Here is a 16,749-nt window from a genome sequence, read left to right as displayed (position 1 = left end):
TCTCATTGGTGCAGAGTGAGTGGGCGGAGACAACATCAGCCAATCAACGAGAGTTTTAGCTAGATAATCTTTAATTTTAAAGTTTATTCATGGTTCTTTATTTGTTCAATTTTTGTTAATTCATTTGTGTATTTACTAAATACTAATTTGCATATAGTTAATCTTTTTATTTACTTATTACTTATGTGTGTGTGTGTGTGTGTGTATGTGAGACAGAGTGTGCATGCATGTGTTTGTTTATGTGTGTTTGTGTGCATGTGCATAAATGTGCATTTGAGTGTGAGACAGAGTGTGTGCATGAGTGTGTGTATGTGCGTTTGTGTTTGTATTTTTGTTTGTGTGTGCATGTGCATAAATGTGTTTTTGAGTGTGTTTGTGTTAAAGACAGTGTGCATAATGTGTGTGAGTGTGTGCAACTGTGCTTGTGTGTATGTTTGTGTGTGTGCATGTGTGTGTGTGTTTATATGAGTGTTTGTGTGTGTGCGTGTGTGTGAATGTATGTGTATGTTTGCATGTGTGTGTGTTTGTATGAGAGTGTTTGTGTGATGTTTGTGTGTGATTTTGTGTGTGTGTGTGTGTGTGTGTGTGTTTCTTAATTTCATTAGAGTGAAAAATCCGCCAAAACTGAAACAAGTGTTTATTAGTTGATATTAGAGCGTAACACACACAGTATATCGCCACACACACTGTCTGAAGCATCAGCTGGAAACATTACATGATTACTTTTATATAAAAATAAACAGATTTAAAGACATAAAATGTAGATGAAGAGTCCTGAAGCCGTCTGTATCCGTGATTTCAGCCTGAAGCTCTTTCCTTTAAGGCTTTTTAGGTTTGTGCTTCAGCATTTTCTTCAAGAATCTCTCCAGTTTGGGATGAGCACAGATTTTCTTCCCCTTGAAGTGTAATCTGGAGAGCAGAAAGACACAACTGTTTACAGACATTGTCTAATAATGCATTAGTGGAGGTTATCAAAGAACATTTTACTGAGCTCAGTGAAAAGTTTTAGGTCAAATTGGCTATTTAATATTAGAGCAACTGCCGACTCGCCGCAGCCATCGCTAAAATGAAACTCTCATCAGAAAACAATAAACACATGGCCTATGCCAAGCGCAATAATATTATCAGATCTTAGCAAATACAAACGTGACACTGTTGATTACTTTTAACGCAATCTCACGGCAATTCGTAACTTTTTGATGTAGTGGCTAAAGCTGCGGTCACACTGGGCTTTTCCTCCCATAGACTTCCATTCATATGCACGCGAATGCGTCAGAACGGAAATGCAGGGTCATGTGTTGTTTTGCAGGTTGCTGCGGTGCAGAGTTCAAGCTTGGTGAACTCTCGACCTGCAAGGTCAAAAAACACTTTCGTTGTCTAATAATAACATGCATTTGTTTTTACCTGATTACCTCAGCGATTCCCATCCCACATAGCAAAATTTCTCTGGCCCAGCTCTGGCCCACACAATCAGGTTTTGCTTGGTCCACATGCCGCAGTGAATTACGGTACATGACTGGACCAAATCTGGCTTCCAGACAAGGGCCAAACACGGACCATATCTGGGCCAAGTCTCAGCCAAGTTAATAACTCATAACTGGGCCTGAACTGGGCCAGATAGGTTGGTGTGTCACGATTGCAATGAAATTGATAAACCCATGGAGTGATGCGCTTTAGGCACACTATGGGCACGCTTTTTCTCAAAGTGACCTGATTGGTAGAATTTTTATTCTTTACTCAAAAATGATTTTAGTGTATTTTAAATGTGGGTCAAGACTGGCCAAACTCACATGGCCCACTTATCAAATTTTTAAATCTGGGCCAAATACTACGTTTTTCATCTGGCCCAAATCTTGTGTGCCGCCTTAAAAACGGTGCCACCTCTGCCAAACCCGGGCCATGTTTGGCCCACATGCTGTATGCCAGTGCCGGATGAATGCCTGCTGTGCCAGCTTTATGCCAAATCTGGGCCAGAATTCTTTGCTACTAGGGATATGACTCGTTTAGCGATTCAAGCTGCGTTCAGTCAAGAGTTTGAGCTTGCGAAATTCTGTCGTACAGTGCTGCGAAAAGAGGTGGGATTAAACAAGATTATTAGACATTAAAAAAAGCGAGCGATTGCTCCATGTTTTAAATTTCTGTCCAGAGAGGTCGTGTTTTGATCCTCGATTGGTCTCACGCAGTCAAGTGATGCGATTTCGCAGGTCAGAGTTCACCAAGCACCGCATTAGCGCATGACCCTGCGTTTCCGGTCTGGCCCATTCGCGTGTGTATGAATGGAAGTCTATGGGGAGAAAAGTCAAGTGTGACCGCAGCTTCATTTGTTCCCTAACCCCTCCTTAGCATGATGCTAATCTGCACTGATTGCCCCTATGTCCCAATCTGTTGTGATTGCTCGACTGTGTTTTATTCTAGCCGAAATAAAACAAATAAGACTTTCTCCAGATGAACAAATAGTATCAGACATCCTGTGAAAATGTCCTTGCTCTGTTATACATCACTTGGGAAATATTTAAAAAAAGAAAAATATATATTTGTACAAATAATGCACAAATAATTCTGACCTCAACTGTGTATACAATATAAAACGATAGTCATTCTTGGAATATACAATAATTCACCCATCCCCACCAATGTCAAATGCAAACCTACGGCCTTGGGTGGTGGAATGTTATTTCACTTTCCAACACCTTAATACCTAAGGGGAGGAATGCCAGCGTGGATCACGCTGTGTGAGGGGCCGTAAAAGCAGCCCAATCCAGTCATAAATCAATCTGTTTAAAAAAACTACGAATATTTGGGTCACATATTAAGAGAAAAAAATAGAGATGTGATCACAAACTGAGCACTTGCGATCAATATACCTCACCCGCATCAGTTTTTCAGTCGTTTATTACCCTCATGTCCATGTCAGAGCAACAATTCTCCAATGTTTAATCAGTCTTTTGGCGATTTAGGTCTTGTTTACACTAATGCGTTTTAGTTTGAATACGCATAAGTTTTGCTATGGTTAAGCCATCCGTCCACACTACACCAGAGTTTTCGAGCGCCGAAAATGGAGGGTTTTGGAAACGCGTTGGAAACGGTGCTGCTCGGTCTCAGTGTGGATGGGGGAAAACGGAGACATCTGAAAACGGAGGTGGGGCTGCTGAGATTCGCCACCTGATTGGGGCTTTTGTGTCATTGCTTATCCTTCCCTTATTCATCAAGCCTCTATCACATGACTATAACACATGGCTTTAACGCTACCGGAGGACAGCAGACCAGCCTTCACTGTATACAACAACAAGGGCACAGAAATGGAGCGTTGTTTACATTTACATTTAGTCATTTAGCAGACGCTTTTATCCAAAGCGACTTACAAATGAGGACAAGGAAGCAACTTACACAACTAAGAGCAACAATGAATAAGTGCTGTAGGCAAGTTTCAGGTCTGTAAAGTCTAAGAAGGGAAGTATTAGTAGTATTTTTTTTTTTTGGTACAGTTAGTGTGATATTCAGAGAGACAATTGCAGATTAGGAAGTGTAGTGGAGACTAAATAGTTGAGTTTTTAGTCGTTTCTTGAAGACAGCGAGTGACTCTGCTGTTCTGATGCAGTTAGGGAGTTCATTCCACCAACTGGGCAGATTGAGCGTGAGCGTTCGCGAAAGTGATTTCTTCCCTCTTTGGGATGGAACCACGAGGCGACGTTCATTCACAGAACGCAAGTTTCTGGAGGGCACATACATCTGCAGAAGTGAGAGCAGATAAGAAGGAGCAAAGCCAGAAGTCGCTTTGTAGGCAAACATCAGAGCTTTGAATTTGATGCGAGCAGTAACTGGCAGCCAGTGCAAACGGATGAGCAGCGGAGTGACATGTGCTCTTTTAGGTTCATTAAAGACCACTCGTGCTGCTGCGTTCTGGAGCAGCTGAAGAGGTTTGATAGAGTTAGCTGGAAACCCAACTAGTAGAGTGTTGCAGTAATCCAGTTTGGAGAGAACAAGAGCTTGAACAAGGAGTTGAGCTGCATGTTCTGATAAGAAGGGTCGAATCTTTCTGATGTTATAGAGTGCAAATCTGCACGATCGAGCAGTTCTAGAAATGTGGTCAGAGAAGTTTAGTTGGTCATCAATCGTTACTCCAAGGCTTTTCACCATTTTGGATGCAGTTATGGTTGCCCCATCCATCTGGATTGAGAAGTTATGGTGTAGAGTCGGGTTGGCAGAAACTACAAGCATTTCCGTTTTTGCGAGGTTCAGCTGAAGATGATGATCTTTCATCCAGTGTGAAATATCCAACAGGCAGGCTGAGATGCGAGCTGGAACCGAGGGATCATCGTTGTTTGCACTATTGTCTGTTTTAGGCGCCATTGTGCAGTTTTTCATTTGTTACGTTTAGTAACAACTCAACCTCGTCGTCTGTCCACAAAAGTACCTCTCTTGCTTTCTGTGCCATCGCGTTTATTGTTTAACCGGCGTTTATTGACTAACAATAACCAAATGCAGAGCGAGACGCATGCTTTCTGTTTATACTAGAACGCGCATGCCCAGAGTGTGCGAATGGTCACGTCATATACGTTTTTGGTGGCGTAGTGTGGACGGAGATATTTTCAGAAATGCTATATGTTCAGGATCATTTTTGATCTAAAATGCTGTTTTAAAACTAAAACGCAGTAGTGTAAACGGGGTCAGAGGGGATGACGTTATAGCGGGTTGGTGTCGGAATAATATTTTAGCTAAACTTATATTTACAGCAAATTTAAAAACAGTATTTATAGGTGGAGTAGGTACGATTGACACCCAGTGGTTGAACTGGGTATTGCAGCTCACATCAAAACACTTTTTAACCCAGCGCCGCCTCTGATTACAGGTTGCCAGATTTTGTCCAAACCATCACCTGAAAATTCTGTTTTAGAAACGGTTTCTGTTTCTCTCAACTAAACAAAAGCAAACTACTCTTAGAAAAATCACCTCAGGTACGGATTATCTGCTTTATTCAGTGTTCAATGCTACAAATATAAGTTTTGAAAATCATTTATTGTGACGTTTATCGCCATTCTGAAAGTGGCAGCAGACATTTTACCTCAGATCTTGAAAATAAAATAGAATATTTTAAAATTGAAGTCTGAACTGTGCAAACCAACAAACATCAGTCACTTTTAGCGTGTACTTTTTAAAAATGTAAAAGAGGTTTTATATGTATAAATTAGATTATAAACCTTACCATTTAGTTAAAGTGCAGTGTATTATTCTGTGCTTCTGAATGCCTGTATTTAAATGTTTCTGTCATGTTGCATTGCATGCAGAAAGTCAAATTGTTTGTTGTTGGAATATTTTCACATTGCGTGTTGTTAGGACACTGATACAATTTAACCTGCACGGCTAAGGTTTATGATTGTAATATGTATATTCTTTAAGCAGGCAGTGGGCGGACTTAGAAAACCAGAAAAAGACCAGAAAAAAGAACATTTTTAAAAGAGAACAGGTGTTTTTAGGCTCTGCATGCTGGTTAAAAATGTTGTCCGGATTGACACTGCGCTGACGCCATGTGACAGTCACATGTGGCATCAAAGTACCACGACAGCGCTTCATGATCACATGACTTATTCAGCCAGTGCAGCATTTGAAGAGCGCTTGACAACAACCACGTGTGTTTTAGGTTTATTATTGGACAAATTCCGATTTGCAAACTTCGAAACCAAACAATTCACTTTTCATAGCCTCTCTATCCTGTACACATCACACATATTTTACTGCAGTGTCATCTTTTGTTCAATAACTTGTTCATAATGGCTAGATTGTTTGCACAGGTTTATTCAGTTTTTTTATACAGACTGCAATCAGCTCCATGAACAATTCAAATTATATATTTCAAGAGTTCAGACTTGGCTGATGATTGATTATAAGCAAGTTTGGCATGCTGTCCCAGGAAAGAGCCCTGAGCCCAAAAGGTCTTTGAGCCCTGGGCTCCCTCCCATTTGCAGGGCGAGAGGGGAGCTTCGAGTTCAGGTAGATCTCGACAACTTCCTCCTTGATATGAGCTGATGACTAAAATGATAGCTATGAAGAGCTATGCTGCTGGATGATAGATTGACTGTAGTGCTATATTTAGATTGATCAGTTCACTTGTTGTGCATGTTTTTGGAAAGTGGGAGGAAACCGGAGAACCCGAGGAAAACCCACACGAGCACGGGAAGAACATGCAAACTACGCACAGAACTAAAGGACTAGAACCGGTGACGTTCTTGCTTTGAGGCAACAGTGCTAACCACTGGGCCACCGTGCTACCGTATAAAGGGAAAGGTGGAGAAGTAGGGGTGGAAGGGGGGATTCTTCAAATCAAAGATGGCTGTAGTAAGAAACCCTGACTCTTTATAGTGGGTCACGCCCCATTCACATGGGGTGTCAGCGTCAATGCTTCCCATTCGCTTTAAACGGGTGACGTCAGGCGCTGCCGAACTGCATTGAGGATCCGTCGGCGCCGCTTCAGAGGCTTTGCTCGCTACAGAAGTTGGGACTAAAAGTTGGGAAGCGTCAGCCAATCAGATCGCTGTATGCAAATACACCAGCTAGACAGTGGCCTATTGCTGACTGAATTTCATTGGCTGACGCTGCTATGATGATCGCTTCAGCCCTAACTTCAGACAGGCCTTCAGTCAAACGTTGACGCTGAAGCCCCGTGTGAATAGGGCGTTAGGACTGGCCTGATTGGTGGATCATAGCTAATGCAGAACCAGCCGTGTTCAAATATAATCACATGGTCCTTTTGAAATTAGTTTATAAATAAACTTCACTTAGTGAATAACCTAAATATTACCTCAAATAAGTCTTACAGAGTTGTAATAAAATAATCATCATTGATCCTGACACCCCTTTAAAGCTTTCTCAACAAATTAAGTTATATAATATATAAAAAATATGATTATAAAATATTTTATTTCCTGTCAAGCCGTTTATGCACAAGTGTTTAAAGTGACATTGATGTGCTCTTTCTGGGAAATTTCTACTTAAAGTGTAGCTCATTTATTTTGGTCATTTTGCTCAATCTTTTTGGATTAAAGTGCTATTTTAAAAATGCTTTTATTATCCAAAATAATCCCATTATCCTATTAATTCATGGATATTTTTTTTAATGTGCCCTCTTGTTTTTCCCTTATTTCTCATGCATTTGTTATGTATGACTACTTAAATTTAATTCATAATTCCCTTATTGTTTAAAAATTTACTATAGGTTGTAGAGACTATATTCTGATTTATTTGTTCTGTATATCTTTTGTGGTTATTTCAATATATTAATAAATGACCACGCCATGTGACCGATCATCATGACTGGTGCAACTTTGAGCCCCCGATGTGTCCGGCTTGACGGCTTCGTTTTATAACACCGCCCCCACCTGCGCTCGGCTGATCTCGTTGATTACCGGCTGTTTTTCAGATAAACAGGAATGTTCACGAAGCATGTTTCTAAACTATCTGCCAACATATTGAAGTATTTTTAAGCTTTATAAGAGTCAAAAACATACACACAGCAAAGAGCATCAGCTCACATACACACTCACATTAGAGCCTTAATCTCACAGTGTCCAGATGTGTCCTGGACCTCATATGTTCTGACCGATCGCAGTACACGTTTAGGGATTCTGCGTAAAACACTCAGACAGCATGTTGGAATGGCTGCACCTGCTGGAACAAAAACAACATCTGCTACTGAACAGCTTATATCACATTAATGAAGCCCTCCAACAATAAACATCTCACAGACACAGAGGCGTCTTTATTAATAAAAAGGCATGTTCGATATTCTCATAAAAGCTTTTAGAGGTGATGCATGTCTGAGCACATCAGTGTCACCCAGAGTGACTCACTGTGTGTTTAAGAGTTAACGAAACTCATTAATGACCCATAATCATTCATTCCAGAATTACCGGTACATTTCAGTCATTTTCCATTCAATTTCCCTGAACTGGAATGATGTACAAGAAATGTATCATTTACAGTATGCTGAACGCATCTATAATGTAAAATATTGCACAATGCGAATATATTTGATTCTGTTACTAATTGTTGTTTTTTTTTGCTTATTCTACAGCTACTTTTTAAACCACTAACAGAGTTGACGGATAACTCAGTTGACAAATAATAGACTTGGTGGACAACAGAGTTGACAGATCACAAAGTTGATGATAACAAAGTTGACGATAACAGAGTTGACGATAACAGAGTTGACAAATAACAGAATTGATGATAACAGAGTTGGCGGATAACAGAGTTGACGGATAACAAAGTTGACGATAACAAAGTTGACAAATAACAGAGTTGACGGATAACAGAGTTGACGGATAACAAAGTTGACGATAACAAAGTTGACAAATAACAGAGTTGATGATAACGGAGTTGACGATAACAGAGTTGACGGATAACAGAGTTGACGATAGCAAGAGTTGACGATAACAGAGTTTGCGGATAATAGAATTCACGATAACAGAGTTGACGTATAACAGAGTTGACGTATAACAGAGTTGGCGATAACAGACTTGGCGGATAACAGAGTTGACGATAAGAGTTGTTGGATAACAGAGTTGACGTATAACAGAGTTGGCGATAACAGACTTGGCGGATAACAGAGTTGACGATAAGAGTTGTTGGATAACAGAGTTGACAGATAACATCATTGACGATAATAGCGTTGACGATAACATTGTTGACGATAACAGCGTTGATGATAACAGACTTGACGGATAATAGAGTTGACGATAACAAAGTTGACGTATAACAGAGTTGACGTATAACAGAGTAGACGGATAACAGAGTTGACGATAACAGATTTGATGATAATAGAGTTGACGATAACAGAGTTGACGTATAACAGAGTTGACGATAACAGAGTTGACGATAACAGAGTTGACGATAACAGTTGACGGATAACAAAGTTGACGGAGAACAGAGTTTACGATTACAGAGTTGACGGATAACAGAGTTGACGATTACAGAGTTGACGAATAACAAAATTGACGAATAACAAAGTTGACGGATAACAGCGTTGACGATAACAGAGTTGACGATAACAGAGTTGACGATAACAGAGTTGACGGATAGCAGAGTTGACGATAACAGAGTTGACAATAACAGGGTTGAAGATAACAGAGTTGACAGAAATAGAGTTGATGATAACAGAGTTGAAGGATAGCAGAGTTAAAGGATAACAGTTGAAAATAACAGAGTTGAAGATAACAGAGTTGACAGAAATAGAGTTGACGATAACAGACAGGATAACAGACTTGACGGATAGCAGAAGGATAGCAGAGTTGACGGATAACAGAGTTGATGATAACAGAGTTGATGGATAACAGAGTTGACGGATACCAGAGTTGACGATAACAGAGTTGACGATAACAGAGTTGACGGATAACAGAGTGGACGATAACAGAGTTGACGGACAGCAGAGTTGACGATAACAGAGTTGACGGATAACAGAGTTGACGATAACAGAGTTGACGGATAACAGAGTTGACGATAACAGAGTTGACGGATAACAGAGTGGACGATAACAGAGTTGACGATACCAGAGTTGACGATAACAGAGTTGACGGATAACAGAGTGGACGATAACAGAGTTGATGATAACAGACTTGATGGATAACAGAGTTGACGATAACAGAGTTGACGATAACAGAGTTGACGATAACAGAGTTGACGGATAACAGAGTTGACGATAACAGAGTTGACGGATAACAGAGTTGACGGATAACAGAGTTGACGATAACAGAGTTGACGGATAACAGAGTGGACGATAACAGAGTTGACGGATAACAGAGTGGACGATAACAGAGTTGACGTATAACAGAGTTGACGGATAACAAAGTTGATGGATACCAGAGTTGACGATAACAGAGTTGACGATAACAGAGTTGACGGATAACAGAGTGGACGATAACAGAGTTGACGATAACAGAGTTTACGATAACAGAGTTGACGGATAACAGAGTTGACGGATAACAGAGTTGACGGACAGCAGAGTTGACGATAACAGAGTTGACGGATAACAGAGTTGACGGATAACAGAGTTGACGATAACAGAGTTGACGGACAGCAGAGTTGACGGACAGCAGAGTTGACGATAACAGAGTTGACGGATAACAGAGTTGATGATAACAGAGTTGACGATAACAGAGTTGATGATAACAGAGTTGACGGATAACAGAGTTGATGATAACAGAGTTGACGATAACAGAGTTGACGATAACAGAGTTGACGATAACAGAGTAGACGGATAACAGAGTTGACGATAACAGAGTTGACGATAACAGAGTAGACGGATAACAGAGTTGATGATAACAGAGTTGATGATAACAGAGTTGACGGATAACAGAGTTGACGATAACAGAGTTGACGATAACAGAGTAGACGGATAACAGAGTTGACGATAACAGAGTTGACGATAACAGAGTAGACGGATAACAGAGTTGATGATAACAGAGTTGATGATAACAGACTTGATGGATAACAGAGTTGACGATAACAGAGTTGACGATAACAGAGTTGACGATAACAGAGTTGACGGATAACAGAGTTGACGATAACAGAGTTGACGGATAACAGAGTTGACGGATAACAGAGTTGACGATAACAGAGTTGACGGATAACAGAGTGGACGATAACAGAGTTGACGGATAACAGAGTGGACGATAACAGAGTTGACGTATAACAGAGTTGACGGATAACAAAGTTGATGGATACCAGAGTTGACGATAACAGAGTTGACGATAACAGAGTTGACGGATAACAGAGTGGACGATAACAGAGTTGACGATAACAGAGTTTACGATAACAGAGTTGACGGATAACAGAGTTGACGGATAACAGAGTTGACGGACAGCAGAGTTGACGATAACAGAGTTGACGGATAACAGAGTTGACGGATAACAGAGTTGACGATAACAGAGTTGACGGACAGCAGAGTTGACGGACAGCAGAGTTGACGATAACAGAGTTGACGGATAACAGAGTTGATGATAACAGAGTTGACGATAACAGAGTTGATGATAACAGAGTTGACGGATAACAGAGTTGATGATAACAGAGTTGACGATAACAGAGTTGACGATAACAGAGTTGACGATAACAGAGTAGACGGATAACAGAGTTGACGATAACAGAGTTGACGATAACAGAGTAGACGGATAACAGAGTTGATGATAACAGAGTTGATGATAACAGAGTTGACGGATAACAGAGTTGACGATAACAGAGTTGACGATAACAGAGTTGACGATAACAGAGTTGACGATAACAGAGTTGACGATAACAGAGTAGACGGATAACAGAGTTGACGATAACAGAGTTGAAGATAACAGAGTTGACGATAACAGAGTTGACGATAACAGAGTTGACGATAACAGAGTTGATGATAACAGAGTTGACGATAACAGAGTTGACGATAACAGAGTTGACGATAACAGAGTTGACGATAACAGAGTTGATGATAACAGAGTTGACGATAACAGAGTTGACGATAACAGAGTTGACGATAACAGAGTTGACGATAACAGAGTTGACGATAACAGAGTTGACGATAACAGAGTTGATGATAACAGAGTTGACGATAACAGAGTTGATGATAACAGAGTTGATGATAACAGAGTTGACGATAACAGAGTTTACGATAACAGAGTTGATGGTTAACAGAATTGACGATAACAGAGTTGATATTATTTAGATGTTTTATGCAAATGTTTATTCAACTTGTATAGTAAACACACAAAAGATTATTTTGATGATTATTTGATGATATTTGAAGCTGAATGAATGATTCAGGAGGCAAAGAAAACTACCAAATTATGATTGATGCTCTTCGAAACAGTTTCATGATAGTTTGTTTATTTAGGAGAGGCAAAATGTCCCTGTAATTCTACACTCTCAGAAATAAAGGTACAGGAGCTGTCACTGTCATAACGGTACCTCAAAGATACTTTTTTAGGTTAATTTGAGTACAAAAATGTATCTTTTAAAAAGCTACTTCCCCAGTGACAGCTCCCATACCTTTATATCTGAGAGTGTAGAAACACCCATATACAGTATACGCAGAGCAGAGACTAAACAGAAATAAACTAAACTCAAACAGGAATATGCATATAATATTCTGCATAAATGTTACTAATGATAATAAATGCATAAATGTGAAAGTAGTGAAGCAAACTTAAACTATTTGCAACTAAATTAAAGTAGGAGATTTTGGAGTTTGAAATGGCAACAAAGCTTTGAAGAGAGCAGAAAGAAAAAAGTCGTCTTTGCCTTTTGGTCTAATTTTCCACTAAAAACATCTAAATAAATATTCCTAAATCACTATCAATTTTAGAAACTTTTGACTTTTGACATTAAGTTTTATTCATTCATTCATTTTCCTTCGGTTTAGTCCCTTTAATTATCAGGATCGCCGCAGTGGAATACAATACAATACAATATTTATTTATAAAGCACATTTAAAAACATTTAAGGTTGACCAAAGTACTGTATATAGGAGTACAGAGAGACAGAGAAGAAAGCTGAATATAAAAGAAACGTTTAACAAATAAAAGCTATTAAACCACCAACAGAATGAACCACCAACTATTCCAACATATGTTTTACAAAGAGGATGCCCTTCTAGCAGCAACCCAGTACTGGGAAACATCCATACATACTTATTCACACAGACACTCATACGCAACAATGTAGTTCATCAATTCCCCTATAGCGCATGTGTTTGGACTGTGGGGGAAACCGGAACACCCGGAGGAAACCTACGTCAACACGATGAGAACATGCAAACTCCACACAGAAATGCCAACTAACCCAGCCGGGGCTCAAACCAGCAACCTTTTTGCTGTGAGGCCACAGTGCTTACTACTGAGCCACCGTGTCGCCCCAGTAGTATTTGTTTTTGGTCTAAGTTTTCAGTAAAAATATATAAATAAATGATCCTTAATTAATGTAAAGTTTAGAAATGTGTTCAATTGGCATTAAGTTTTATTTTTTAAGTTATTTAATTTTTTTTTGTTATAATAGTTGCGCAGTGGGTGACACGATTGCCTCACAGCAAGAAGGTCACTGGTTTGAGCCTCGGCTGGGTCAGTTGGTGTTTCTGTGTGGAGTTTGCATGTTTGCATGTCCTCTCTGTGTTCCTCCGGGTGCTCCGGTGTCCCCCCACAGTCCAATGACAGGTGAATTGAATAAGCTAAATTGGTTGTAGTATATGAGTGTGAATGCAAGAGTGTATGTGTGTTTCCCAGTGTTGGGTAGGGTTGCGGCTGGAAGGGCATCCACTGTGTAAAACCTATGCTGGAATGGTTGGTGGTTCATTCCACTGTGGCGACCTCTGATAAATAAAGAGACTAAGCCGAAAAGAAAATTAATTACTGAATGATATAGTTATAATAATGGCATCAAGGAAATAAACTGAAATATTCTAAATTGCTGAATCCTTAACTTACATTTTCAGTAAAAGTGTTTATTTGGATCCTGATTTAAGATCATACAAGAACTAACAAAACACAGGCTTAAAGACTACCCAAATTGGGTTGTTTTTAACCCTACTGCTGGGTAAATATGAGACAGAACACATCAGGTGTTAAATTAACCCAAGTGATTGGGTTATTATTTTTAACCTAATAAATGGTTTGTTTTCTACCCAATAATTGGTTATTTTTTACTTAAATAATAGGTTAATTTGATCCAAAAATGCTTGTGAAAGATGACCCAGCAATTGTGTTGTTTTGACTCGGGGTCACTGAAGTACGGTGGGGGTGTGCAGCTTTGATTACAGGTGTACAAAAGGTGCTTGAAAGGTCTGACTAAAGGCTGCTATGAGCATAAATCTCATTTTAATCATCTGACAACGCAAGGAATCTGTGTTTATGCTACACTATTTTCATTGCATTTAAATAAATTAGCACATAATATGTGGTATCCCAGTCAGCCCCCGCTGTGAGTTGATCTGACCCAAAGAGCTGGGTTGAAACTACCCAACTACCCAAAACTCCCAAGACTACCCAAGCTGGGTTGAAACTACCCAAGACTCTGAAAATAACCCCCAAAAAACTAGCCAAATGCCTCAACCCAAGATTTCAGTAGAAATAATAACCCCATGTTTTTTTAGTGTAACTAAACATTACATAAACAAAAACTTCCTGCATTTTTAAAACAATCAAACTTTCAATTAAAAACAGACACAAAGTTTAAAGGGAGTAGAAATTAATTTAGCAGACGTTTATTTGGTCACACCTTTATTTTAATGTAAACGTCACGCTATTAACAGACCACACTAATAGCTGAACAAGCTAATAATTAGCAGTGCGTTCATATTTAGTAAGGTAATCCTTTAGTTTAGCTGTTGGTGAAATATTTAAGCCTTTAATAATGATAATTATCTGAACCCTTGTGTGCTGTTGAGGATGTTTTCATCCACTCTGGGCTGATTTTGAGTCTTAATTTGGCCATAATGTGCTCTGTGTTTCAGCTAGCAGAATGATTTTTGTTGTCAAATCTTATTTTGACACATATTTAAAAGAAAATGCTTCAACGATGAATTTCAACAAGCAAATGTACTATTCCTCATGTTATGTTCAGGATGAAAACATCCACTAAATTAAACTGCTGTAACAAAAATGCATCAGATAAACAGTTTTTTCTCTTTTTTTTCAGCATAAATCTGTTCATCAACCTCAGTCCTGATCAAACAACAAATTGCTTACAGAATTTTAACTCTTTAATTGCCAAATTCATAAAGGAAGTCACTAATTTGGTGAAAAAACACACAAAATGACCTATTTTCAGTATAAAAGTAGTTGTGGACTGGATTTTTTTATCAGTATTGGGCACAACATCTTCTTTGATGGCTTGCTTTTGATTGATTTTCATTTTTTCCTCCCTAATTTACTGTTGGTTTCAGTTTTTTGCCCTATTGACTTCCATTGTAACCACATTTATTTGGTTACAAATCATGACAGCAGATAATCCTGCATTCTTGACTGTTGGGAAGAGGGACAATCTGTCTTATACTGTCGATCATCAGATGTCAGCATTAACCCTTTAGATAAAAAAAGCTTAATTCCTGGATTTTATACGGCGTATAACAGCAAATTAAAGTGTGTGTCTGTGTATCTGTAAAAGTGACCTTTGTGCACTTACCTTGATGTGTCTGAGTAAATCTAAATATACATCTCAGCTCTAAGAACTACATGCAGTAAATAAAAACAAAGTCGGTTGGTTTTATGCACCATCAAATGTGCTTATAATGGAAGTCAATAGAGTAAAAACAGCCACCAACAGTAAATTATGGAGAAAGAATGAAAAACTTACAGTCCACAATTACTTTCATATTGAAAATAGGTAATTTTGAGTGTTTTTTAACTAAATCAGTGACTTCCTTTATGAATTTGGCAATTAAAGACTTAAAATTCTGTAAGCAATTTAGTAGTTTTGATCAGGACTGAGGTTGATTAACAGATTTATGTCACATCTGTCAGTGACCACCTGAGGGTAGTGAAACTACAGCGCCCATAAAGACTACATTTCCATACATTCTTTCGCACACACACCCGGTCTGTCATCTACACTGATTTACAACCACAGCTGTCTCCATTCTCCGTGATTACCAGGACTATATATTCAGTCATTCAACCACTGTTTGTCATCGCGTCGTTTGTCTTTCTTGTACCTAGTAAGTCTGTTTTTCCTAGTCGTTGTTCCTGATCTTGTCTCCTGTCTTGCTATAGTCTAGTTCATGTTTATCTGTCTTAGTTTCTTGTTTTGTTGTTTATTTGTTACTTTGCACTTTGATATTTTTGGAATTTTGTTCACTGTTTTTGCACTTTAATATATTAAAATCTGCACTTGAATCCGTTATCTTTTGTTCCCGTTATTGTTTTGATTACGCCTAACGTGACAAATTATGCCAAAAAAACATGGAAAAAAAAACATTAATCTGATGCACTTTTACAGCAGTTTCCTGGACAGAACAAAAGGGTATTATATATATATATATGATCAGTGTACAAGGGTTAATAATAGGCAGGAATTAAGCCGGTATAATTATTACTGTGAATTGTTACTTAAAATAGTGTTACCATTTATTTATGTATTTATTGGTTGGTTTAGTACTTTAATTTTTTTCTATTATTTAAAAAACAAATTAAACCAATTATGAATAAAAAGTTTGTGCTTTCAAACAAGAAAAAGCCTAAATTAAACTGAATTTAAAGCAGAACAACACATTATTGGCAGATCTTTACATTTAAACTCACTTGTCTGATGCAAAAACACTTTCATTTCAATGTTTTAAACACTTAAATCTTTCATTTTTTTTTATTTATACTAGAAAACAAAGACAAAATTAAAGTCATTTTGTGTGTGTGTGTGTGTGTGTGTGTGTGTGTGTGTGTGTGTGTGTGTGTGTGTGTGTGTGTGTGTGTGTGTGTGTGTGTGTCTGACCTTTGTTGTCGGTGAGGATGATGATGGTAAAGCAGACGAGCAGAAGGAGACATGATGATCTGAACTCCATCGTGGCTTTCTGAGAATGATTGAAAGATGAGCAGATCATCTGAACACACACGTGCACACACATACTTTCTCTTTCTCACACGCACACACACAAACTCTCTCTCTCGCACACGCACACTCTCTTCCTCTCATTTCAATTCACCTTATTGGCATGAGTAATACATGGGTGCATATTGCCAAAGTGTACATAGCAGGGGGAAAAGAAAAAAAAAAGAGTAGTAATAATATTGATGA

At 38.7% G+C, this 16,749-nt stretch overlaps 1 protein-coding gene and 1 long non-coding RNA gene across 3 annotated transcripts; one reads left to right on the top strand and one right to left on the bottom strand.

Moving 5' to 3' along the window:
- Positions 1–619: 619 nt before the first annotated feature.
- ccl27a (chemokine (C-C motif) ligand 27a) lies at positions 620–16,537 on the bottom strand. 2 transcript variants are annotated; one of them, NM_001328381.1, is made up of 3 exons: positions 16,447–16,537; positions 7,539–7,662; positions 620–909 (listed from the first exon to the last, which is right to left on the bottom strand). In NM_001328381.1, the coding sequence occupies exons 1-3, from the start codon at positions 16,514–16,516 to the stop codon at positions 819–821; spliced, it is 285 nt and encodes a 94-aa protein (NP_001315310.1). In that variant the 5' UTR covers positions 16,517–16,537; the 3' UTR covers positions 620–818. The 2 variants fall into 2 exon arrangements, with proteins under 2 accessions (NP_001315310.1, NP_571137.2); NM_131062.2 differs by having other exon boundaries at positions 7,539–7,659.
- On the top strand, positions 7,310–12,510 carry LOC147835479 (uncharacterized). The gene is made up of 3 exons (XR_015497524.1): positions 7,310–9,531; positions 10,937–11,868; positions 12,034–12,510. It is a non-coding gene; the product is annotated as an uncharacterized LOC147835479 (long non-coding RNA).
- Positions 16,538–16,749: the final 212 nt, after the last annotated feature.

Source organism: Danio rerio, chromosome 8 (assembly GCF_052040795.2).
Source record: "Danio rerio strain M-AB ecotype USA chromosome 8, GRCz13ab, whole genome shotgun sequence".
Lineage (NCBI taxonomy): Eukaryota > Metazoa > Chordata > Actinopteri > Cypriniformes > Danionidae > Danio > Danio rerio.
This window is presented reverse-complemented; position numbering and strand designations above follow the sequence as displayed.